Here is a 23896-nt window from a genome sequence, read left to right on the forward strand (position 1 = left end):
CCGGGGGAAGCGCGTAAGCCTGCCAGTCACCCCCCGGGAAGTGAGGGCAAAAGGCGACAGTGGCTCTGGAATTCTGTACAGGCAGAGCTGCGGACACCTAAGATAACGCAATGTCTGCGCTAGGTGGGGCGGGGCTCCGCGAGGACCTCATGCTGAAGGGATAACTTGGGAAGCGGAGGCAGGCGATAGAGAAGGGGCGTCCGACGGCTACTGAGGACGTGGTGAGTGTTTCTCGTCTGTTTTCGAGTAACTTGGTGACTGCTGGGGCCAGAGATCGGAGGTCTGCATTGGCTCAGAAGGGCGATCTGAACAGCTGAACTGGGACGGGTTCGGGCCTCTGGACCGGGAGGTCGAAGTGAGTTCCAGAGAGGAGGCGGCGCTTTGCTCGTTCGGCCGAAGGGATGAGAGATTTGGGGGGTTCCCTTGCTTCTAGGCTTTTCTCCCCCTTTATTTTCCATGCTTTTTTTTCTCCGCCTGGAACTTTTTTTGTCTAAATATTGCGTGTTCTCGTAAGCCCCGTTCAGATGCAGCCGTCTCTCTGAGCCTTTCCTACAACCCAGGCTGTAACGTCTTCCCTCCCTCCGAACGCCTTTCCGCTCGCCGCCTCTTCCGAGCGCTACCACCTCTCTTATACGTCCCCGCACCTCTTCTCCTTGATCTGGTTACTTCTTAGCTGTTAACCTCCCCTGGGACGCCTCCTGTGACTCCCCGGCTGGGCCAGGCCCTCGAATCTCCCTGGGTCTTAGTAGAGTGGTCATTCCCGTGTCTTTGTCCTCCCAGCCCTTGCGCGTTGGGACAGGGACCAGATTCCATCCGTCTCTAGCTTCATAGCAGGGTAGACAAGTGCAAAGACCGCTGATTTGGGAGTCAGGAGCCCCCGATTAGAGTCGGACTCTTCCAGTTCCCAGCTGTGTGCGACCCTGAGTTTACCTCCTGTAGTTTGATCTTCATCTGTAAGGTTGTTACGGAGAATTCATGAAAGGGAGGGGCGGGGCTTCATCAACTTGTCAGGCCCCCTACAGCGGGGAGGAACTCAATGAACTTGGAAGAGAGGAGTCTGCTATGCTTAAAGATGAGATCATTAACCTGAGTTCTGTTTGCCACCTAGGAAATGCTATGCGGTTTGAAAAATGACTTGCTATGTAGATTTGCACTGGTCTGTCGTTGGGCTTTACATGACTTTCCTTTATGTAGTATGTTTGTTGGGTTTAAGAGACTTTGGCCATCCGGCTAATACACTGTCCTCGTCTTATAGACAAGATTGAGGACCAGAGAGAGAAGGTGACCTCTCCAAAGTCACAGCTGGCCAAGAACCTAAGCCTGTAACTGAAGAGACCAGAGATCTTTCTTTCTGCTACATACACTCTTGGGAAACAGACCCTAAGGTACTTTGGTTTCACACTGTCTTTATCCTTTTTAAACACTCATCTTCTTTGCTTTCCCAACCATAGTCTTCCTCACACTGTGTTGTAATTCCCTTTTCACTTTGTATTTCCTTGCTAGAATATCACCTTCTCAGGGACAGTGTGTGTCCTATTCTTTGTTCTATGTTCTCAGTACAGGGACAGGCTCATAGCTGATGTCAGTTAATGATAACAGCAAAAATCTAGTAAGCACACATTAAATGCCAGGCATGTTACATATAATTATAATTAATCTTCACAATGGCCCCATAAGTAGATTCTATTATCCCCCCTTTACAGATGAGGAAACAGATTTAGGGACATGAGTGTGCACCAGAGTTGTGGCTTGTGAAGTCTTTTGGGGATCTGAGGCTCAGCAACCAATTCTTTTAATTTTTTTCCCCACAGATCCTTGCAGATTATCTTCTGGGGAAAAAATGCCTAAAGTCAAAAGAAGCCGGAAAGCTCCCCCAGATGGCTGGGAGTTGATCGAGCCAACATTGGATGAATTAGATCAAAAGATGAGAGAAGGTGAGTCTAGGAGTTCCTGTCTGAGTAGGCTGTGTCCAAGGGTCACAGGCTTACATGCTTCAAGGGGCCAGGCATAAATAAATGCAAGGATAAATGAGAAGAGACAGGCTGTACCACTGTGGCCTCCTGACACTGACATGTTTTGTTTGCTTATTAACTGATAGGAATACTATAAATGCCAGAAAGTAAGATGATACAAATGAAAAGGTCCTCAAAAATGTTTTTGAATATAAGAGCTTTAGGGAGTATAGATCAAGTAGTCTACCTATAATTATTTGCTGTGTTGGTTAGAGGTATATTTAAAATCATACAAAATATATTTACTTGGGAAATCCTGTTCTTTTTCACTTCCAAATTTTCTGAAACATTTTTATTTGGATTTTTCTTATGAGTCTCTGTTTTCATCATCACTTTGTTTTTGCATCATCTACCAGTTTTCCAGAATGCACCATCTTCACTTCCCTCTAAATGTTGTGTGATCCTGCACTTTGTGAGTCAGTGTAGTGTGCAGTTTTGGGAAATTTTATCTGAAGCCACAAGCATCTGTTGGCCCTATCACAGTATAACCACTTACTGAATTGCTTTTTTTTTTTTTTTGTGGTACGCGGGCCTCTCACTGCTGTGGCCTCTCCCGTTGCGGAACACAGGCTTCCGGACGCGCAGGCTCAGCGGCCATGGCCCACAGGCCCAGCCGCTCCGCGGCATGTGGGATCCTCCCGGACCAGGGCACAAACCCGGTCCCCCGCATCGGCAGGCAGACTCTCAACCACTGCGCCACCAGGGAAGTCCCTGAATTGCTTTTTAAAGCAATCTTTTTTTTTTTTTTTTAAGGTTTTTGCTAATTAATCTAACCTTTGTTATTATGAAGCCATACCTCTAGCAATAAGTAGTAAGTGAGTGTTAAGTTACTTTGCTTCCTTCGAAGCTGACTGTATCAGGTAACTTCTATTAAATACCCAGAACTTGCAGTAATCAGGTCATTTTGGGCTGAGAGATTTCTTCCCCAAACAGATCTTTATTCAACATAAAGGAACTTAGAGATTGCTGTAATAGAAGAGATTTTTGTGAGTCCTTGCAAATAAACCTACTTCCTCTTTTTAAGGGGTGACTTTTTGGAGGGAGAGCATTTAGATGTATGTGATATTCTTTACCGTCAAAAGAAGTATTCCTTCTCTTGTTTTTATTTAAGCATATAGTTCTTCTCTGCTTTCCCATTTTTGATACACAGATTTTAAGACCTAGTTTCATGTTGCTCTCGCTTCCACTATAAAGAAAACAGAGTGGATGGCAGGTGGTACCAGAGCTGGCTTTAGTGTTGGGAACAATAGGGAGCTCTGGGGATGGGGAGAAACTGCTACTCACCCAGGGCCATTTACCATGTGGGATGCAGCCTCAGCTTTGCCAGATTTGCTGAGTGTTTTTCTTTTTCCAAGATAAGCAGAAATTCAGCTTTTCTGTGTGAAGTCTTCTAATTTAAAATTCAAACTTAAAAAAAAAAGTGTCTGTGGGAGGAGCCAAACAAAGCCAGCCTTCAGGCTGGTGGAGGCTGCCAGCCTCCAGTTTGTAGCCTTCCGCACAAGTTTTGCCTGTGGGATCTGCGGCCGCACTCCTAGGCCATGGAGGAGCCTTGGGCCCACAAAGGCCCAAAGCCAGTGGCATTGCCAGGCCTGTCCTTCTGATCTGAGGGCCATTTACAGGACAACTCACACTTATTGAAGCAGTTGGTCCTCTTACCTTAGGAAGGAAAATTCCTGTTTTCTCCTAGTTTGTCCCTGTTATTTCCTAGCCAGCACAACTGCCCAGCTCTTTGTATGTTTCTTAGCTTGCTACTCAAGTTTTTGTATAGCCACTGTTGCCCTGTAAGTCCCCAAACAAAAAGAGCCTGATTATAGGGACTATGGGGCAGAGATGGGGGAAGTTATGTGTGGCAGGGGTTTTTATGGGTGACTGAGAAATAAAGGCGCTATCTCCATGGACTGTAACCAGGACTTATAAATAACTTTGCTTTTACAAGTACTTTAAACTAATTGAAATTTGAAGTTAATAGACAGTTTGGGGCATTAGCAAAGAGGCAGAAACCTAAGTCTCGTCTGTGCCACAGTGTCTCCTACCCCTAGCCTCTTTTCATACCCTCCTAGTGGCAGGACTCCACATCGCCCACTGAAAGCTGCCTTCTACTGTGTGTGCGAACCTGTACAAAATGATATCCAAGAATGTTCACATGAGCTTGTGAAAATGGGTCCAAAAAGAAATTTTTAAAATGTGGGTGATGCTACAATTAAAATGTTGAGAGATGACTCAAAAGCACAGGAAGGTTCCACGTCCAGGATGGCAGCCTGAGGAGCTCCATGGCCCCCACCCCCCCTTCCCTCAGTCATCCCATCTAGTCACGTGGCTTTCCGAAACACTCTCGACTCCGGTGAACAAATGTCTTCTCCAGCCTTGACTCAACACTAGAAGTTTCATTTTAAAATACTCCAGTTCCCCCAACTCCTAAAAGTAGGGAGAACCAGATAAAATACAAATAGCTGAATGTTAATTGTTGAAGCTGGGTGGAAGGTACTTGGGAGTTCAGTATACTGTTTTCTTTTGTGTATGTTTGAAGTTATCCTTATTGAAACCTTAGAGAATTCACGAATCTAAAATCTGTCTCCTTTTAGCCCCTCCACCCCACCACCTGGTCCAGGCTACCCTCACCTGTCACCTGGGTGCCTGCAGCAGCCTCCTGCTTCTGCTTGCCCTGCAGTCTTCTCCACGGGGCCGCCAGGGTGAGGGCTTTAGGTTGTACATCAGATCACATCATCATCTGCTCAGGACCCTGCGGTGGTTCATTCCCCCACCAGAGCAAAATCAAGTCCTTCTGTGGCCTTCCAGGTCAAGCACACTCTCTCCACACCCCTTGAACTCCGTCCCTCACCCCCCACCTCCCCCAGCCCACCAAGCCCCCAGCCACACTGCTGTCCCTTGACTCCCAGTTACAGTCCCACCTCAGGGCCTTTACATTGGTGTTGGCTCTGCCTTGTACACGTTTGCCCCTCTTCTCTTTTTTTAAAAATTGAGATATAATTGACATACAATGTATTGTTTTAGGTGTACAACATGATTTTATATATGACTATATTGTGAAATTATTACAAGTTTCGTGAACACTCATCACCTCACATAGTTTTCTTATAAGAACTTTTAAGATCTACTTTCATAGCAACTTTCAAATATACAATACAGTATCATTAACTTTATAGTCACCATGCTATAGATTCCCCAGGACTTATTTATAACTGGAAGTTTGTACCCTTTGACCACCTTCACCCGTTTTGCCCACCCCCCCAGCCCACCTTGCACGTCTTGTTTCTTAAGGTCTCTGAGCGGATGTCTCCTTTGATGACTAGTATGAAGTGGCAGTCCCCCTCTTTCCCTGCTCGCCATCCCCTTCCTTGTTCCCTTCTTTTCTGTGGCCGTTACCACTTAACCACCAGGGGCTGATCTGCTTCCCTCTCAGATCATGGCTTTGTGGTTTCTGTGTCTTGCCCACTGCCATATCTTGGGCACCTGGAGCATGGCCTCGCCCATAGCAGACACGCAGTGTTGCTGAGTCCTCAACACCTGCCTTTGACTTGGATCACAGAATCCTGTTTGTTGAGCTGAATTACAAATTCTAGGTAATAGAACAGCCTCGGTGTCAGAGAAATGGAGGTATAGGTTTCTTAACCCTTCTCACCTTTCTCCTCTGCCCTAAAAACCAAGAAGAGGTGACAAAGATCAGCTTGTAACGCTAAGAGAAAGACTTGCCTTTTGGCAGGTGCAAGCTGCTACCTGATCCTACATGACTTGATGGAGCCATTATTTCCTGCAGGCTCGCCATGCTAAGAACTTTCAGGCTTGTCTTTTTCTTTTTTCCCTAAACGATTTTGGTTGGGAAATGAAATTAGAGGTGCCTTAAAAGATTATTAGAATGCCCATCTGAAGGTCCGGAATTATCTTGAGAAATTATTATGCTGGAGAAATAGGTCTGGAAGGATAGAGACCCGGGTATTAACAGAGGTTGTCTTTGATTTTTTAAAACCTTTGCTTTCTAATTTATCTAATTTAAAAGGCATTTTTAATTTAAAGCAATTAATGTTTAAGTCATGGGGCTTACCTTTTGCTTCATCTTTAAAAAAAAAAACAGCCCTAATGAGCCATAAATCATATGCTGTAAAATTCAGCCTTTTAAAGTATTCAGTTAAGCAGCATTTAGTGTGTTCACAGAGTTAGGCAACCATCACCACAGTCAGTTTTACAGTATTTATCACCCTGCAGAGAAACCCCATCCCCTTTAGCGGGGGTCTCCCTCTCCATTTCCCCGTGTCTCCCTGATCTAGGCAACCACTAATCTACTTCCTGTCTGTATAGACAAAGTCATACAATAGGTGGTCTGTGAGGACTGGTTTCTTTCACTGAGCATAATGTGTTCAAGAGTCATCCATGTTGTGGCATGTGTGAGTACTTCTTACTTTTTATAACTGAAAAATATTCCAGCATGTGGATAGATTACATTTTAACCATTCATCAGTTGATGGACACTGGGGTGATTTCTACATTTTGGCTACCACAAACATTCATGTACAGGTTTTTGTGTGCAAGCGCATTTTCAGTTCTCTTGGGTATATACCTAGGAGTGGAATTGCTGGGTCATGTGGTTACTCTGTTTAACTTCCTGAGGAATTGCCAGACTGTTTTCCATAGCAGCTGCATCATGTTACATTCCCACCAGCAGTGTGTGAGGATTCTGATTTCTCCACATCCTCACCAATATTTATTACTGTCTTGTCATTTTGATTATAGCCATCCTAGTGGGTACAAAGGATTTATTCTTTATCCCTACTTATTAAAAAAATAACACTATATCCTATGCAGACTACCCTATCCCCCAAAAAACAAACACATGTGTTTTCTCTCCAGCTGAAACAGAACCTCACGAGGGAAAGAGGAAAGTGGAATCTCTGTGGCCCATCTTTAGGATCCATCACCAGAAAACCCGCTATATTTTTGACCTCTTCTACAAGCGGAAAGCCATAAGCAGAGGTAATTGGCCAAATTCTCTCTTGACGCTTCCCAACTTGAGTAGCTTTCATATTTATTTAATTCTTGAAACCTCAGCAAGTGTCATGATGTTTCTTACCACCAAAAAAAGGAGAGGGGCCAGGCCAATATTGGTTAAATACTTTTTTTTTTTAATTTTTGGCTGCGTTTGGTGTTCGTTGCTGTGCGCGGGCCTTCTCTAGTTGTAGCGAGCGGGGGCTACTCTTTGTTGCTGTGCATGGGCTTCTCATTGCAGTGGTTTCTCTTGTTACGGAGAATGGGCTCTAGGTGCGCGGGCTTCAGCAGTTGTGGCTCGCGGGCTCTAGAGCACAGACTCAGTAGTTCTGGCACATGGGCTTAGTTGTTCCGCGGCATGTGGGATCTTCCCGGACCAGGGCTCGAACCTGTGTCCCCTGCACTGGCAGGCAGATTCTTAACTACTGTGCCACCAGGGAAGCCCCTGGCTAAATACTCTTTTTAAGGGTGGGTAGTAATGGGCCAGGGGTGGGGGCAACTTTGTTTTTTTTTTTAATCTGAGAAGGCTTTTTTTTTTAAGATGTTGGGGGTAGGAGTTTATTAATTAATTTATTTTTGCTGTGTTGGATCTTAGTTTCTGTGTGAGGGCTATCTCTAGTTGTGGCAAGCGGGGGCCACTCCTCATCGTGGTGCGTGGGCCTCTCACTATCGCGGCCTCTCTTGTTGCGGAGCACAGGCTCCAGATGCGCAGGCTCAGTAGTTGTGGCTCACGGGCCTAGTTGCTCCGCAGCATGTGGGATCCTCCCAGACCAGGGCTCAAACCCATGTCCCCCGCATTAGCAGGCAGATTCTCAACCACTGCGCTACCAGGGAAGCCCGGGAGCTCTGTTATACTATGGTCTGATGCCCTTTCCCCATCTTTTTGACAGAACTGTATGAATACTGTATTAAAGAAGGCTATGCAGATAAAAACCTAATCGCAAAATGGAAAAAGCAGGGATATGAGAACCTATGCTGCCTGCGGTGCATTCAGACACGGGACACCAATTTTGGGACGAACTGCATTTGCCGGGTCCCCAAAAGCAAGTTGGAAGTGGTAATGTCCCCACCCCTGTCATGTCTGACGACTGGGTGGGATATTACTGTCAGGATTCTGCCCTAGTTGACCACAAGGGGTTTTATGTTGTTCTGTTTTGTGGTTGGCCATCCCCCCAGCAGTGAGACCCTCTGGTCAGGAATCCATGCCAGGGAGTTTGGCAGTAATTATCTTACATCTGGGGGCCAGTCTCACCTCCTCCTTTGGGCAAGTTATTGGGTTCCTTTCCTCACTTAACCAAATGGGGGTGATGATACCCACCGGCCAGTCGGCAGGAGCTTGTCCCTTTCCCTCCAGTGCTTGCCCTTCAGCCGCCCTTTTTTCCAGGCCTCCTTTTCCTCCCAGGGACACTTCAATGTTAGCATCACCATGTCTCCTGCCAGAACTTCCTGGGCGGCTGGGGAACACGGCTGGGTGTGCAGTAGCTCGGCTCCACACACATACGCCTCTGAAGTGGAGCCGCAGGAAGCAGAGAAGGGTTGCTGGGCTGTTGGCCGTTAGCGCCCTTTGAGCGTGGCCCCTCGGCTGACCGCCATGGGCCCCGCTGGGATGTCAGGCCAGATGTCTTCTTTCACACCGTCCCTCGTCACAAGGTCCCTTCACACTGCAGCACTAGTTACAGCTTGTAGGGCTTCGGCTCAGCAGGCAGCTCTGTCCCCCTGAACCATCTGGAAGCTCAAGGACGGGCATGTGGAGCAGTGGAGAGCGAGCACGGGCTGCCTCCTGAGGGGCAGCTCTGCTGCTGGTCTCTGGCGGGGGCAGGAAGGGGGGCAGAGCAGCAGAAGCCCTGCTCCTCCAAGAGCCCCAGGGTTCCACGGTGATGTCTAGCTGGGGCTCCTGCCCCAGACCTGAGGCCAGAACAGAGCCTGCTTCAGATTTAGTTGGGTTTCACCATCAGATCTTGTTTCCTTAGACCAGAGTCTTGCTCCTCCAAAAAAGAAGAAAAAGGAAAATAAACACCATTGCCCTGGGGCCTTCTGTCTGCTGGGCGGGCTCCCCTGCCGGCCAGACACTAGGCCACATCTGGCCTGGGGGACAAGACTGTTCCGCTGCCACACAGATTCAAGTACACACTCTTCTTCTTCCCGAGCCCACAGTGGAAAGTTCCCCAGCCCAGAGGCGGCCCTGAGGCCTCTGGCGCTGAGCCCCCTGAGCGGTAGCAGACCCACCCCCAGCTCACTGTAGGGTGTGTCCTGCGTGCTTCGCATAATAACAAGAATCATTTACACAGATTTTTTTTTTTCCTTTTTTGGGAGCAAGTGTGTACACTGAATTTGCATAAATTAAATCCACATAGAGAAGTAACTGCAGTGTCAACAGCAGCTGTTTCCATGTTCACGAGGGAACCGAATTTTCCCCATCCAGCACTGTCGCAGAGGGTTTCTGAGGAGTGTCCTATGGGGAGTGGATGTCCCGTGGCCACCCTTCCCACAGGAGGATTCCTGCGTGTGGGCGTGTGGCCCGTGGCAGGGGCATGGGGTCTCAGCTGTCTTCTGTTTGCAGGGCCGGATCATCGAGTGCACGCACTGCGGCTGCCGGGGCTGCTCTGGCTGAGGCCATCGGCCCCGACCCCTCTCCGCCCTGGACTCTGGACTGCGCAGGTTTCTGCCTGTCACGCCACCCTTTCCTGGGAGCAGCTCTTCCTCAGAGCAGTTCCCCAGGCCCGAGTAGGAGCATGGTCTCTACATGTGAAGGCTTTGGTGTTCATCAGCTGTGATTTGTAGAAATAAAACTAGTAAACCTTTTGGGTCCTGCCTGCCTTCTTTCAGAGCCAGCAGTCTGTGGAACCCAGTGGGACAGCGCCAAGCCCTGGAGACCAGTCTCCCTTAAGGCGTGATCCTAACTCCACCTCACAGGTGCTGTGTGACCCTGAGCACTTACTTTCCTCATTAGTGATGGGGGTGGCAACCTCTCAGACGAGGAGGGCCTAAGATGACATACCAAGGTGGCCCAAGCTGCTCTTGGACTTGCCATGAACTTCTTGGGCACCTCAGACCAATGCCTGCAAAAAGCTGCAGCTCTTACTGTGGCCCAGACCTTTCCCTCAAGCTTGCAGCTACACGGCACATTCACGTGTCTTGAATATGAAAGGGACTCTTGGGGCTCCCGCAGAGCCGTGTGAAGGCCATGCACTTTGTTCCAGCTCTGCTGGAGGTCCCCCAGGGTCTCCCCATCACCTGCCCCCAGGGCCTCTGTCCACATCGGCCACAGTGACGGTGTCCTGGTCTCCCTTTGGTTTGGTCCGGAACTTCTGCCACGGGTGGGGGGTTTCCTCTGCTGGCATCACTTTCAGCCACTGCTTATAATAAGCTCGGAAACCATCAATCTTCTCCAAGTAGGTGTTTCTCCCTTTGTACTGTAATTGGAAAAGCGTGGGGTTCCAAGGCTCAGAGGGGCCACAATTAGACTCACTGCATACTACCTACTGCTGACCCCAAACCATGGCAGCTGGCTCAGGGCTCAGGGAAGCTGTTCTTGCTTCCAGTTGGTCGAAGGGAGAGGGCAGAAAAGCTGCTCAGCACCGAGTAGTGTACAGTAAAGAAACAAAGTTGTACCATGGGGCAGACCCAGATTCTCTCTCATCTGCTAACAATCCTTCCTGAGTCTTTGCTGCTGTGCTCCTATATACCCAGGCATGGCACCCCAGCCCTGCACAGCTAGAACCGCTGGGCGCCACCAGCTGTGCCTCCACAGCCTGCTGAGCGCCTCCCGCTCGGCACAGGCATTGCCTCCCTCTGACTGTCATCTCAGCACTGCTGCAGAGGTCTCAGGAGAGGAGGGAAGAAGGAAAGGAAACAAGACATGCCAGGCAGACACCAAGAGAAAGCTGGTAGAGGAACACAGAGGAGACCAGAGGAAAAACAGACAAAACGTATGAGATAAAAACCGTTACTACATGATGATAAAAGGGTTGATTCAAAAGGTTTAACAATTCTAAACTTGTACCTAATAGAGCCTGAAAGTACGTGAAGCAAAAACCTGATGATCACAAATAGAAATAAGTCCACCATAAGGGAGCATGAATGTATGACTGAATACAATAAGCTTTAGGCTTCTGGTAGTTTGGTGACTGTTGATTGAACCTGAGAAGACCCCTAGTGGGCCCTACACAGTGAAGAGACAACCCCCCAACCGGAAGATTCTTGCAACACGAAACCAACAAAAGACTAGTGTCCAGAATATTTAAAGAACTCTGAGGCATCCGTAAGATAAGACTAACAATCAGCTGTTCAAAGATGCCCAGCTATGCCCTCCAGCATACTCTCCACTGCTGTCTCACTAGCTCTTATTAAGCCTTCAAGCATCCCCCCTGCACAGCCGTCCCTGACCCCACGTCCCCTGGCTTGGTGTGTCCTGGCCGACTTGTCTCCCTCCCAGTCAGGCCACAGCTGCTCTGGAGGTGCTCAGCATAGGGTCTGACTCAGCGGACCTAAAAACCAAAGCCCCGGAGCCTGATATCCTCAGAACAGCAAGGAGAGAAGTGGCCATTACAAATCAGATTCTATCGCTGCCCTCCTGCCGTCCCCATTCACTCGACAAACAACAATCTATGCTGGGCGCCAGATGACAGGCAGGCACCAGGGACCCAGGTGAGCAAAGCAGACAGTCTCCACCTCTAGGGGCTTTTACAATCTCTTCAAGGGAAGAGTCACACACGTGTGCATGTAATTACCAACTGTGAAACATGGTGAAAAGGAATAGTGCTCGTATGGGGGCCGCCAGCAGGGCACCTCTGAGAAAGAGCCATCTGAGCCGACACCTACCAGATGAGAAGGAACCACAGCCATGTGAAAAGCAGGGCAGCCTACTCAAGATGGAATACAAAAACCCCCGAGGCAGGGAAGAGGCCGTGGGACTGACGGTGAACCGAGGGAGGAGTGGCCTAAGATGAAATGAGCCACGTGAACAGAGGCTCGCAGGCCGCAGTCTGAGGAGTTTGGCATTTTCCCCAAGGGAAGCCACCGACAGTTTAAAGCAAAAGGATGCCAATCCCAGCAGGTCAGAACCAGGCGGGGTGTGGGTGGCGCTGGTTAGGGAGACGACGGGCATGTTAGAGCTTGGTGCACTTACCCGGTCGAAGGTGGGTGGGTACTGGGCTGCGAACTCCAGCTGGCGGATGACCACTTCATTCACCGGGACCCTGTTCCGCCTCATGTCCTTCAAGATGTCGATGAGATAGGCGTAGTCCAGCTTCTTGACGGCTGCGTTGATGAGAGTGCTGTAGATGTGGGCGCTGGGGGTCATCTGGGATTTCTGGAACATCACAGACACACCATCAGCAAGATGATGGTGGTGGCTGGGACAGAGAGGCCACTGGTGGCACGTCAGGCTTGGGGAGCTACCCTGCCAGTCAGGCCTGCTCTGCAGACCAGCCACCAGGGACGAGAAGGGCAGGACCTCACGGCAACAACGGGCTGTATGCCCCGCTCCACGTCCCCCGCTCTGTGGGTCCATCCCAGGTGACTCAGGACCCCGCCCTCTCAGCCCTGAAGAACCTAGACGCAAGTAGAGGGTTGTTCTCAGAGATCAACAGGCTCAGGCAGTAAACCACATCAGGGCAGGAGACCACCTCCCGTGGTTCACTGCACCCCTGTCCCTTGAGAATTCTGGTACGCTCCCTGCTCCCATCATGGCCTCCATCCCTCTAGAGGGTTGGGGCCAAGACCTGCCCCACCCCTCAATCTCACCCCGCGGCCACCACCTTGGCAATCATAACACCCCTGGCCCTCAACGCCCATTCCTGCAGCGCCTCACCAGGGTTTCCTGTCTCCCAAATTGGGCCACTGACCGTTCCACACTGCAGCTAGAGAGACCCCACTCTCCCTGCCCCGCCCCCAACAGCTTACCCTGAGGGCAGAGGCCTGGACGGTTCGGGAGGGCCCCCTCACCCCCCCCACACCCCAGCTTTCTTCTTCAGCACCACGGGGCCTGCCTGGGCCCGGGCCCGCTCACCCTCATGTCTGCAAGCAGCTGCAGGCCATCCCCTGGCCTGTGGCACCCGATGGCCAGGCTGCAGAATGTCTGCAGGTTAGGGACGATTCCCCTCTTTGCCAGGACTGGCAGCAGTGCCTGTGGGGACAGATGTGGCATCACCGTAAGCTGTAGCCCAGCAGCCCTGGCAAGAGCCTTCTCTGCTGGAGGCGCCAGGGCACGGCTCTGCTCTGAGGCCTCGTGGCTCCCTCTGCTGACCACACTGGGCACCGGCCTTGGCCCAGCTCCCCAGGATTCAGCTGCTCTGCGAGTCCTCCCTGCCTTCCAGCCCGCCTGTCTGTAGCAGGTCATCCCTTCTTCGAATGCCCTTCATGTTCCTGCCCCCTCTGCTCCTCTCCCGGCCACCATCCATCCCTGCCTTCGATGTCCATCGAGCACCAGGGGCCTCAGGGGATGGCGGTCCTGTGGTCCAGGGCAGGAGACAAAGCCGACAACAGCATGGGAAGTGAGGGCCGAGGGAGCCCCCGGGCAGGAGATGAGGAAGAGGGTGCCCGCTCAACATGGCTGGGTCAGGGCGGGGCCCAGGGAGGGGCTCTAGAGAAAGCTGTGCTCTGCTCTGAGGGCCTGAAGGCAGAGGCTGCCTCTGTCAGCTCTCAGGAGAGCCCAGGTCAGAGCTTCTGGCAAAAGGGGCATCACACAGAAATACGTTGTACGAATGGACAAAAATCCCGTGAGGGCCCCAACGTCGCCATCTGTGAGACGAGGAAAGCCACAGGCCAGTGGAGCCTCCTGCTGTGGTCAGTAAAGAAACGAGTGGATGTGAAGCTCTCAGAACAGAATGAAGCACAGTAAGTGTGAGGAAGTCCATGAGGCTGGGGCGGGGCTGAAGGGTGGCCCCTCTGGGAGGGCGGGGAGTATGGCTGGTTCACCACCTGATTCCCAGGAGCTCCGGACAGTCTGCGTCCCTCTCACAGGAACTGCTGACACACCTGGCAGGGGAGGGTCTGAGGGGGAAGGAGAGGGGCCCAGCCGGGAGCCCTGTGCCTCCCCTGCGCCCCTCACCTTCGCCCCCTCCAGGTCGCCCAGCTTGCTCTTCCTCCTCATCAGCGTGTTGAAGAAGGTCAGGTCGGCCTCCACTTGCTGCGCGTCCAAGATAGTGAGTAGCGAGGACTCTGCGGAAGTGCCGGGCTCCACCACCTCCGCCAACAGCGTGAGGGTTTTGATGTCGGGCCGAAGCCCATGCTCCGCCATCTTTCCCAGGAAGCCCTCAAGGCCCCCCATCAAGGCCAGCCTGTCGGCTGGAGTGGTCACGGTCCCAAAGGAGACCACAGCCGAGGAGACCGCCCCGGGGGTCAGGAGGTTGGTCTCCAGCCCCCAGGGAGGCGGCACCGGGGCCGCAGGGGCCACAGCGTGGTCAGGCTCCACCTTGGTTTCCACCCCAGGCTGGGCCTTGCCGCGGGCTCCAGCCTCCTGAGGCTCCAGAGGCCCCTCAAGTGCCTGAGAAGGTTCTAGAAACAGCTGCCTCTCCAGGGCCTCCACGTGCAGCCTGGCTGACAGGCTATCGTCCGCCCCGACCCCGTCTCTCCTCCTTGCCTGCCGCCCACCTGCCGGGGGCTGGAGCAGGACCATCTCCTCCCTGGGCCTCAGAAGCACCGCTGAGGCCACCTCCGGGTCCCCCAGGCCGCAGTCCCGAGCTGCCCCCAACAGCAGGTTGTAGCCGTGCCGGCTCGGCTGGAGCCCCAGGCTCAGCATCTGCCTCCACACCTGCCAAGGAGAGACAGGCCTCACCCCCAGCTCCCGCTCCGAAGAGCCCCCAGCAGAGCAGGCAGCGCAAGGCAGCAACCAGTCTGCAAACGTGGGGGCAGGGGGGACACGGGAAAGACGCCAGGCTCTGGGCCACTGAGAACCCCAGAGCCTGGGAGCTTCCACGGGGCGCCGCTTCTCCTCTCCTCTGGCTCACCCCAAAACCGTGTCGCACGTCCATCTCTCCAGCTCTCCCAGGCCCTCCTCCCACTCCCCTGGGGAGGGACAGCTGGAGAGGTTCGGTGCTGGAGGAGTCCAGGCTGACTGAAGGACTGGACGCAGCTGCCCTTCCTGAGCGCCTGCCGTGTGCCCTGCCCCACGCGGCGTCCTCAGCTGCCTCAAGAGCACGGAGCGGGCGCGGGCGGAGGGGGGCCTCAGCCAGGAAGAGCACCTCACAAGCTGTGGGCCCGGGCAGGCCTGTCTCCCTTCAAGCTGAGGTCATTTTCACCCCTCAGCGAGGAGTCTAGCACACTTGTGAGTTCTCAAGGGGGCAGTCTGACCACGTGCGGTCACTCTGACACCAACCAAGATGCCACGAGATGCCCCACGAGGCTCATGGTCTTGCTGGCTCCTGTCCGCAGGCTCACTGGGAGGCCACGTGCAGCGGCCAGGAGCTCACATCAAGTGTGCCTACGAGTCAGGGCCGGCCAGGCCCAGGTGGGTGCCACATGCAAAATGGCTACTGCCCACCAGACAGGGTCCTGAGGAGGGCAAGGGTCTGGGAAGCCACCTCCATGGGGAACACTGACAGAACTGAGGTTTATCAGGGACGCAGATGCTATCCCGTGGCAGGAGGGATTCTTGATTCAAATCACAGCTCTGCTTCTTAGTGGCTGTGAGACCTTGGGCAAGTTACTCAACCTCCGGGAGCCTCAGCCTCGTCGTCTCTAAAACGGGGCTATGGTACCCAGCTTGAGCAGTTTAACAAGTGCATGACACAAACCAGCTGCTAGCGTGATAGACTATTTCTCACTAGAACAGATCAAGGCCAAAGAGAGGGAGGAACCAGATCCTGTCTATAAAGCAGCCAGGGGATGGCCGGCAGCCACTGTTTCCAGGGGGTTTGCAGAGGGGAGGCACGTGGTCCAGGGCTGCCCCAGATCACTGGGGCTCAAACTCTGTGCAGACCATCCCCCTGGGGATCTTGCTGAAATGCCGATCTGGCTGCATGAGGCCTGTGTGGGGCTGAGACCCCCCATTTCTGACAAGCCCCAGGTGAGCCTGAGGCTGCTGGTCTGTGGGCCACACCTGAAGTTAGAGCTTTTGGTGAACTCCAGGTCCTTCCCACCCCTGAGGAGCTGAGGAGGCAGCTGTGGTACCAGTGCTAATGCTGCCTCCGCACTTGATAAGGGGGGCGCTGCGATGGGATTAGAGCAGCGTGTCTCAACTTTAATGTCCGTGAGGCTCTCTCAGGACTGAATGCTGACTCCTGGGTCCCACACGCAGAGACGCTGAGTTGGGGATGGGTCGGACAACCTTCAGGGACCGTAAGCTCAGCGGGTCTGGGCCGGCTGCACAGAGAGCCACCAAGCGGAGTGGGAGAGTGTGGGCTGGCTGTGTCCCGACTGGAGCAGCAGCCACGCCTCCTCCGCGTGCCCTCCCTCCCTGCCATCTGTAAAACGCAGGGAGCAGCGTGCTCTGGGAAGGCCAAAAGATCACAAATATAAAAACACCCAGCACAGGGCAGGAGCAAGTGCTCAAGTAACGCCCACAGGATCATCACTTGCACCCAACACAGGCACACGGAGGGGGAGCGAGCAGGGCAACAGGAGAGAAAGGACGCAGAGCCAGGCGGGACAGACCTGCAGGGCATATCGGAAACCCGTTTTCTTGTCCTGGATGCAGCCCATGAGCAGGTAACTGAAGGTCTCCTCTGTGACCGCATGTCCTTTCTGGATGATTTCCTGGGGGAGGGAACAAAGAGGGCCAGATGAGAATCTGCAGAAGAGCCAAGGCCAAGGCCCAGGCCCGATGGGGCTGGCTAAGGGCAGACACCCCAGGTCAGGCTCAGGGCTGTGCCTCCGGAAGAGGTGGGGCCTGACTCTGGCTCTGGGCCAGCTCAGTACCAGCTGCTGGGCAGAGCTAACTGCTGCCTGCACCCCCTCCTCCTCTCCTTCCCAGGCCTCTCTTCCTGGCTCTGCTCCGGTCACTTCTCTGCAGCCTCTCTGCAAAGGCCACCCCAGCAGCCACTTTTAACCCCTGTACATGAGGCTTTGGCATTGCACAGAGCTGGTTTCAAATCCCAGCTTCACCACTGGCTCGCTGTGGGAGTGTGGGCAAGGCATTATGCTCCCTGGTCTCAGTTTCCTCATCTATGAAGTGAGGGCACAGGACTTGCCTTATAGGACCTTTGGAACGACCCCTCAGTGAGCACTGGCTCATCTTCAGCACCATGAAGCCCACCCTCTGGTACGGCACCACGGAGTCCCATCCAGCGGGACTGCACACGGCAAAGCACACGAACCACCGCCTTCACAGGGCTGGGGGCTCCTCTGTCTGCCAGACCCAGGCCTCTGATAACAGGGTCTCATGGGATTCACCTGTGAACCCCAGAGCCCAGTACGGGGCTTGTCTCATTGGCCCCTGAACCTTCCTTCATGAGGAACACAGACAACACAGCCTCACACCCTGCCATGTGGGACTGGCCCCGAATGGGGAGCAGGAAGGAAGGGATGTCCCACCTTAAACACATCGAGGCACATCCTGAGGTCTGCGCACATGGCGGCCATCTTCAGCAGGGAGTGGTACGTTTTCAAGTTGAGCTGGAAGTTTCTGGCCTGAAGCTGCTGCCGTAACTTCAAGGCACTCTGCAGAGCAGAGTCCTTCCAGGGGGACTCAGCGCAGACGTTGAACAGGGCTGTGTAGGTGGCATCTGAAGGCTCCAGGTCTCGCTTCTTCATCTGTGGAGACAGGGAGAAACTTGGAAGTGGCTCTGGGATCAGCCCGACGCACAGACGATGGCCACCCTGAAAGGAAGCTAGAGAAGACTGTGCTACCACACTGAACAGGCCTCGGAGCCGGGCCTGTGACAACGCAGAGCCAAGTGACACGCAGAGCTGGGCTCTCTGAACTCGACTCAGCCCGAGGGGCTCTGGGAACTGACCCCGCACCGCAGATGCTCCAAACAAGAAACCATCCTCCCCATGGTGCTCAGCAGTCCACCCTGGGCCTGGGGTGCTTTTGCAGCAGGGTCTCCCCAACGCTCCCGCTCTGTGGCCGACCAGGCCACCCTGACTGTTAAGATCCATGGGGTGGATCTGGTCTGGGAAAGGGTGGAGGAGGGTGGTAATCAAACCCCAGCTCCAACGTTTACTACCTGAGGGGGTCATAAGTTAGCTCGTCAATGGAAAAATGGGGGTGATACGGTCACCTCGAAAGGCTGTTATGAGGGAGAGCATCATGGGAGAGAGGCCCTGGGAGCAGCAGCAGCCAGGAGCTCGTCTCTGCAGCACATGTCATAGTCCCCCACCCCACCCCCGCTGAGTCACAAACCCCAGACTGACACTGGGCTTATTAAGCCCTCCAGGTGACGGAGTTTGAGAAACTCCTGGTAAAGCCAAGCACTCGCTATTTCCCAGAGAAGGGCAACCTGACCGAGGGTAGGTGACCAGCTTTTGCAGAGTGTACAGAACCCTGTTCTCAGGCCATTTTGGGCTCCACTCCCAAATCCAGCACTCGAGAGAGAGAGAGGTAACCTTAGACATGGCACTTCATCCCTCCAGGCCTCAGTTTCCTCATCTGAAAAAGGAAGACGGTGATCCCAACTTCAAGGAAGGGCAGATGCTCTGTATGTGTTCACATATTCCACAGCGTGTCCTAAGGACTTACTAAGGGCCAGGCCCAAATGACGAGACTAGGGCTCCCAAGAATTCTTGCTGGAATAAAGGATGTTCTCAGCTCCTGGAGAAGATGGGAATACTTCTGCTAGAGTCTATGGTCCTCTCAGGCACAGCTCTTTCCTGACTCATGAGGGAAGCAGCTTCCTGGCTCTAAGAATGACAAACACACCCCAGAGGTGGGCGAATATAAAGTAAAACCATCTTCCAAGAGAAATAAAAGCCCTTTTTCAAAGGATCAGCTTTGGAAAAAAGGTGCATGTGTGCACCTGTGTGTAGCGTGAGGATGGGAGTGAGACAAAAGGAACACAAACTAAATTAACTGGGAGTAGCTGGAAAAGGAAGGGGACCGGTGGGCCCTGCCATGGCCCGGACAGGCACTGGAGGACCTTCCATGTCATCACGTAGTTATCTGAGATCACCTCCATTTTATGAACGATGAAACTGAGGCTGGAGGGGGTAATGCACTAGCAGGTGACACATCCAGGGTCTGTACCCAGCTCTTTTGGGGCCCAAAGCCCATGTTCTATGGAGCCTGGCCCCTGCTGCCCCCAGGCTCATGCTCACGTCATTGTAGAGCTGGAAGGCCTTCCTCAGGTAGCCAGCCCGCCCGCAGCCCCCGATCAGCACGGTGTAGTTGCACTCAAGGGGCTGGAGTCGCTCCTCCTTCAGCATCTGTCTCTCAAACAGGTCCAGGGCCTCGGCCAGCTGGGGAAGAGGGGTGGGGGGAGGACACAACGGGGAGGACCTCAGAGACCCTCAGCAGAGGGAGGGAGACTGAGGCTGGGGGACCCTAGCTGAGCCCAAGCTCAGGCCTGCCCAGGAGACAAACACTCACCCTGGGCCTCTGCCACCAGCCTCTTGGTGCCCATGGTCTGCAGCCACGGGCCTTCGCGGTGGCCAAGAAGGAAGCCTACCAGTCTCCCACCACCTGTGAGAGCTCCTGGCCCCACTGCCATGGGGGAACTCCCTGAGAGGCAGGGGAGATGCCCAGGTGAACAAAGATCTGAGGATGGTGAGGGAAGGAGCCATGTGGCTCTCTGAGGGAACAGCCAGTGCAAAGGCCCTGAGGCCAGAGTGTGCTTGGGAGCTGTGGGAGCAGAGAGGAGGCTGCAGCAGAGTAAGTGAAGGAGGGGAGATGCGGGCGGAGAGGTAAGGGGGGTGGAGGGCAGGTGGCAATTCTTGCAGGCTTCATAAGCTACTGTGAGGACTCCGGCTTCTCTTCATTTCTCAACTTTTCATTATGGGAAATCTCAAATATACACAAAAGTAAAGAGAATAGCGTAACTACAATGCCTATTAACGTCTGGCCAATCTTGTTTCATCTATACCCTGCACTTCTCCTGCAAACTGAATTTTTTTTTTTTTTTTAGCGGTACGCGGGCCTCTCTCTGTTGTGGCTTCTCCCGTTGCAGAGCACAGGCGCCGGACGCGCAGGCTCAGCGGCCATGGCTCACGGGCCCAGCCGCTCCGCAGCATGTGGGATCCTCCCAGACGGGAGCGCGAACCCGTGTCCCCTGCATCGGCAGGCGGACTCCCAACCACCGCGCCACCAGGGAAGCCCCCAAACTGAATTTTTGAAAGCAAATTTCAGACATCCTGTCACTTCATTCACCAAAGCTTCGACATATACCTCCAAGAGATTTTTAAATATAAATGGAATGTCGTTATCAATACCTAAGGAAATGAACATCCCCAGTGTCACTTAATACACTGGGAGAGCTGGAGAGAGAAGTCAGGCCATCTGCTCTCTGCTTTAACGGGATGGCTCCATGCTGCAAGCCCACATCCTGGAAAGAGGTGGAGAGAGCCTCGGGGAGCCCAGAGACAAGTGTCGTTATAGCTGAGGGGGGCAAGGAGAAGGCTTGGCCTGGGCATTCCGGGGTAGGCTTGTGAGAAGTTAGGACGGGAGAAATTTTGAAGCTAGAGCTGGTGAGAGAAAGAGAAGACTCAGAGATGACCTGAAGGCATGTGGCCTGGGCGGATGGAATAATGGGGTTACCATTGAGTGAGATGAAGAAAGCGTAGGGAAATCAAAGTTGGGAACAAAAATTGCAGCCACTGAGGGTAAGTATAAGGGAGATGGTGAGGAGGCAGCTGAATACACAGATGGGGAGTCCATGGGATGGCCGAGCTGGTAACAGGAAGATGGGAGCAGCATGAAGGAGGGGGCACTGAAAGCCAGGAGGCTGGCGGGTCGCCTGGTGCAGCACCGAGGGGGGAGTGAAGACAAAGAGGAGAGAGGAGCTCTCAGCATCCCACCCTTTAGAGATGACTGGAAGGTTGGGCGGCCCATCACAAAATACCACAGCACAGTGGAAGCAGGAGCCAGGAGCAGCAGAATCCAAAGGTTCCCTACCTTTCCTTCCTTGATCAGGCGTTTGCACTGAAAGAAGTACCAGCAAGGGGTGTTTCTTGGGCCCTGCCGTGATTCTGGCTGCAGCCCCCCTTCCTCATCTTCTTCACCACTCTGTTCCTTGAGCCGCAGGTTATACAACTGGGCCGTCGATTTGTGGAACATTCTCCGGGAGGAGTATTTGTCGGAAAGGGTCCCAAAGCTCTCCTCCTCCCCTTCCTCCTGCGTGGCCGTGGGGCTGGGCTGGCCTGGGTCAGAGCTCAGGCTGCCTGTGTTCTTCTGGCTCCGCGGGCCGAGGGACAGCCGAGAGAGGGAGCTGTTGAAGGCTGCTGGCGCTAGCCGAATCAGCCCTGCGGCCCTCGGCCACATGGGCCCCTCCCTGCCTCCGGCCCACCTGGCTCTGAAGGGGTCAAGGTGGTGCAGGATGGCCAATCCCATGGGGCAGGGGCCGTAGAAGAGCCGCGAGAGTCTCACGAGGTCCATCTCTGGTGTTCCCCTCCAGGGCCTGGCATAGGTCAGCAAAATAGTGAAAGTCAACGCGAGTTCATAGTCACAAAAGGCAGAAAGAAGACCAAGAAGGTGGGCACAAGCACAAGCCCTGAGGTTAGAAAGTAGGCCTAGCGTTAGGGTTAGGTTCAGATTTCAGCTCCACCAAACAACTATCCTTGAGTCCCTGGGCACTCACTGCTCTGGCCTGTCTCCTCGGCTATAAACTGGGGTTAACTATAACATCACCCACACAGCACCGTAGCAATGATTCAATCTCAGATACCAGCGTTCAGGTGCAGCATGGTGAGCACTCGATACACCTAAACTATTGATCTGTATCACTGAGCCACGACCTAAGTGACTGGGCACTCAAGTCAGAGCTCACTTTGAGCCCTGGCCAGAGCTGAGTAACTGGGCCCATTACTTGACCTTCTTGGACCTCAATTCCTTCAGCTGCAAGACACACTCACCTTACCACAAGGCCATAAGGATTAAATGAGATGTTTTTATCATAATGCCTGGGGTTTAATAGGTGTTCAAAAAATTATAGCATTATCATTTATTAGGAAAAAACACTGGCTTTCTGGGCCTCTGCACAGGGAAGTTAACTTAAACATTTCTCTTCTGCAAAATTCATGGGCAAATGGGCTTCAGCTGTGCTGTCCAATGTGATTATTGACACTTGAAATGTGGCTAGACTAAATGCAGATATGCTTTAAAGGTAAATTATACACCAGATTTCAAAGACTTTGTACAAAAAAAGAAGGTAAACTACACATTTTTTTACATGTTGAAATGATAATATTTTCGATATACTGGGCTAAAGAAAATTTGAGACTGATTTCACAATCTTTAAACTTTAATGCGGCTACTTAAAAATTCTAAATTACGTACGTGCTCACACTATACTTCTATTGCACAGTTAGGCTAGAGATCCTGGTCTACATATTTGAAACTCTTTAATAAAAAAATATCAGAATACCCCCTATGAACAGAGCCATGCACTTATTTTGATGGGAGAATATGAATAGTTTTAGTTACTTAAGAAACAATTTGGGGAAGTTTTTATCTACTCTGAGAACTTTTGGCCCAATTCAAGGACTCTGTCAGTTGACAAAAAGTTTTCCCCCCAAACAGATGAATACTTAAACTCATTCAAAGGAGAAGAAAGCTCCCCAAATAAAAAAAAGATCAGAATAACGAGCATGAACACGTTTTAAGGTCTGGTTATATTAGAAGGTGGAAAGACCTCAGAGGGGAGAGCAGGTTGGACAAATTAATATCTGTGGCCCAGGGAGGGGACTGACTTGCTGGGGGCCCTGCAGCAGTGTGGTGGGCGAGATCCACTAGCTCTGGAACTGGCTGGCTTTGAACCCAAGTCCATGAATAGTATCAAACAGCTTCTCTTGACCAGCACCCTAGTGACACCAGTGCAGAGGGCCTTTACCATTCTGCACCTGGTGAAGCTCCAAGAGAAACGTAATGCGAGCCCGTATGTAATTTTAAATGTTCAAGTGACCACATTAAATAAAGGGGTTACACATGTTAATCAAAATACAGAGAACTTTAATTACTGATATTGATATAGGTACCAAAATGTCTTTAAAACAAACTTATGCTCTATTAGTATAGATGCTTCTTTTTCCAGCATTAAATAACAAGTCCTATCGTCATGTCCAAGCAGCGACAACTGGAGAGGAGTTTGTTGCAGATACTCTGTCTCCAACCATCATTTACACTCATCCCCATTTGCAATCGCGACTTCGTTTTGGACAGAGCGAACGCCACTCGGTCAGTCACCGAAGGACTTGCTAAATTTTACACTGAGACAATAAAGGAGTAATTCCTTCCTCCTCAAGTTCGTCAACCCGCCCGAGTTACTAACCCCTGAATTAGAGACACGGGGCCGCCGTCCTCCCTTGGGGGACCAGACTCTCCCCAGACGCTCCCCGGGACCCTCAGGCCGACCCGCCCCCTCTCCACACCTCCCTTTAGAGCCTCGGTCTCCTCAGCGGACGCCCCCGGCTCCGACTCTGGCTGTCACCCTCGCTGCCCCTCTGGTCAGTCTTCGTCCGGAGCCCGGGCCCCTGTGAGGGTCAAACAGGAACTCACTCCAAGGGTCCGACCCAGTGAACGCGGCCCCACCTCGGCCGCCAAGCCCACGGCACCCCCGCCCCGCCTCGCGTCACCCCCAGTCCCGACCCCGCGTCACCCCTAGTCTCGTCGCCGCGGCGCCGCGAACCCGTCTCCGCGGTCCGGACGACCTTGCGCAGGCGCAGTCCGCGTCGCTAACTCCCGGCGCGCATGGTTTCAGGTGGGCGTTCGGCGAGCTGCTAGCCGGGCCTAGCGGAGCGGCCCATCCTCTGCGCTTGATTGGCCGAGCCTGGGCAGGCGAAAGGGCCGGCGCGGGCTC

General features: G+C 52.9%; 2 protein-coding genes across 5 annotated transcripts; one reads left to right on the plus strand and one right to left on the minus strand.

The window, feature by feature from the left end:
- The first annotated feature begins 68 nt into the window (after nucleotides 1–68).
- On the plus strand, nucleotides 69–9812 carry BUD31 (BUD31 homolog). Its single transcript, XM_019930661.3, has 6 exons — nucleotides 69–221; nucleotides 1256–1385; nucleotides 1812–1934; nucleotides 6876–6998; nucleotides 7901–8067; nucleotides 9571–9812. The coding sequence occupies exons 3-6, from the start codon at nucleotides 1841–1843 to the stop codon at nucleotides 9619–9621; spliced, it is 435 nt and encodes a 144-aa protein (XP_019786220.1). The 5' UTR covers nucleotides 69–221; nucleotides 1256–1385; nucleotides 1812–1840; the 3' UTR covers nucleotides 9622–9812.
- Nucleotides 7537–23826, minus strand: PTCD1 (pentatricopeptide repeat domain 1). Of its 4 annotated transcripts, none has more exons than XM_019930646.3 (11): nucleotides 23696–23826; nucleotides 23469–23570; nucleotides 20998–21499; nucleotides 19206–19346; nucleotides 17484–17702; nucleotides 16605–16706; nucleotides 14062–14763; nucleotides 13021–13137; nucleotides 12139–12321; nucleotides 10249–10423; nucleotides 7537–8995 (listed from the first exon to the last, which is right to left on the minus strand). In XM_019930646.3, the coding sequence occupies exons 3-11, from the start codon at nucleotides 21475–21477 to the stop codon at nucleotides 8892–8894; spliced, it is 2223 nt and encodes a 740-aa protein (XP_019786205.1). In that variant the 5' UTR covers nucleotides 21478–21499; nucleotides 23469–23570; nucleotides 23696–23826; the 3' UTR covers nucleotides 7537–8891. The 4 variants fall into 4 exon arrangements, with proteins under 4 accessions (XP_019786205.1, XP_033696565.1, XP_019786207.1 ...); XM_033840674.2 differs by having other exon boundaries at nucleotides 7537–8988; nucleotides 10245–10423; XM_019930648.3 differs by having other exon boundaries at nucleotides 10245–10423.
- Nucleotides 23827–23896: the final 70 nt, after the last annotated feature.

This window comes from Tursiops truncatus, chromosome 15 (assembly GCF_011762595.2).
Source record: "Tursiops truncatus isolate mTurTru1 chromosome 15, mTurTru1.mat.Y, whole genome shotgun sequence".
NCBI lineage: Eukaryota > Metazoa > Chordata > Mammalia > Artiodactyla > Delphinidae > Tursiops > Tursiops truncatus.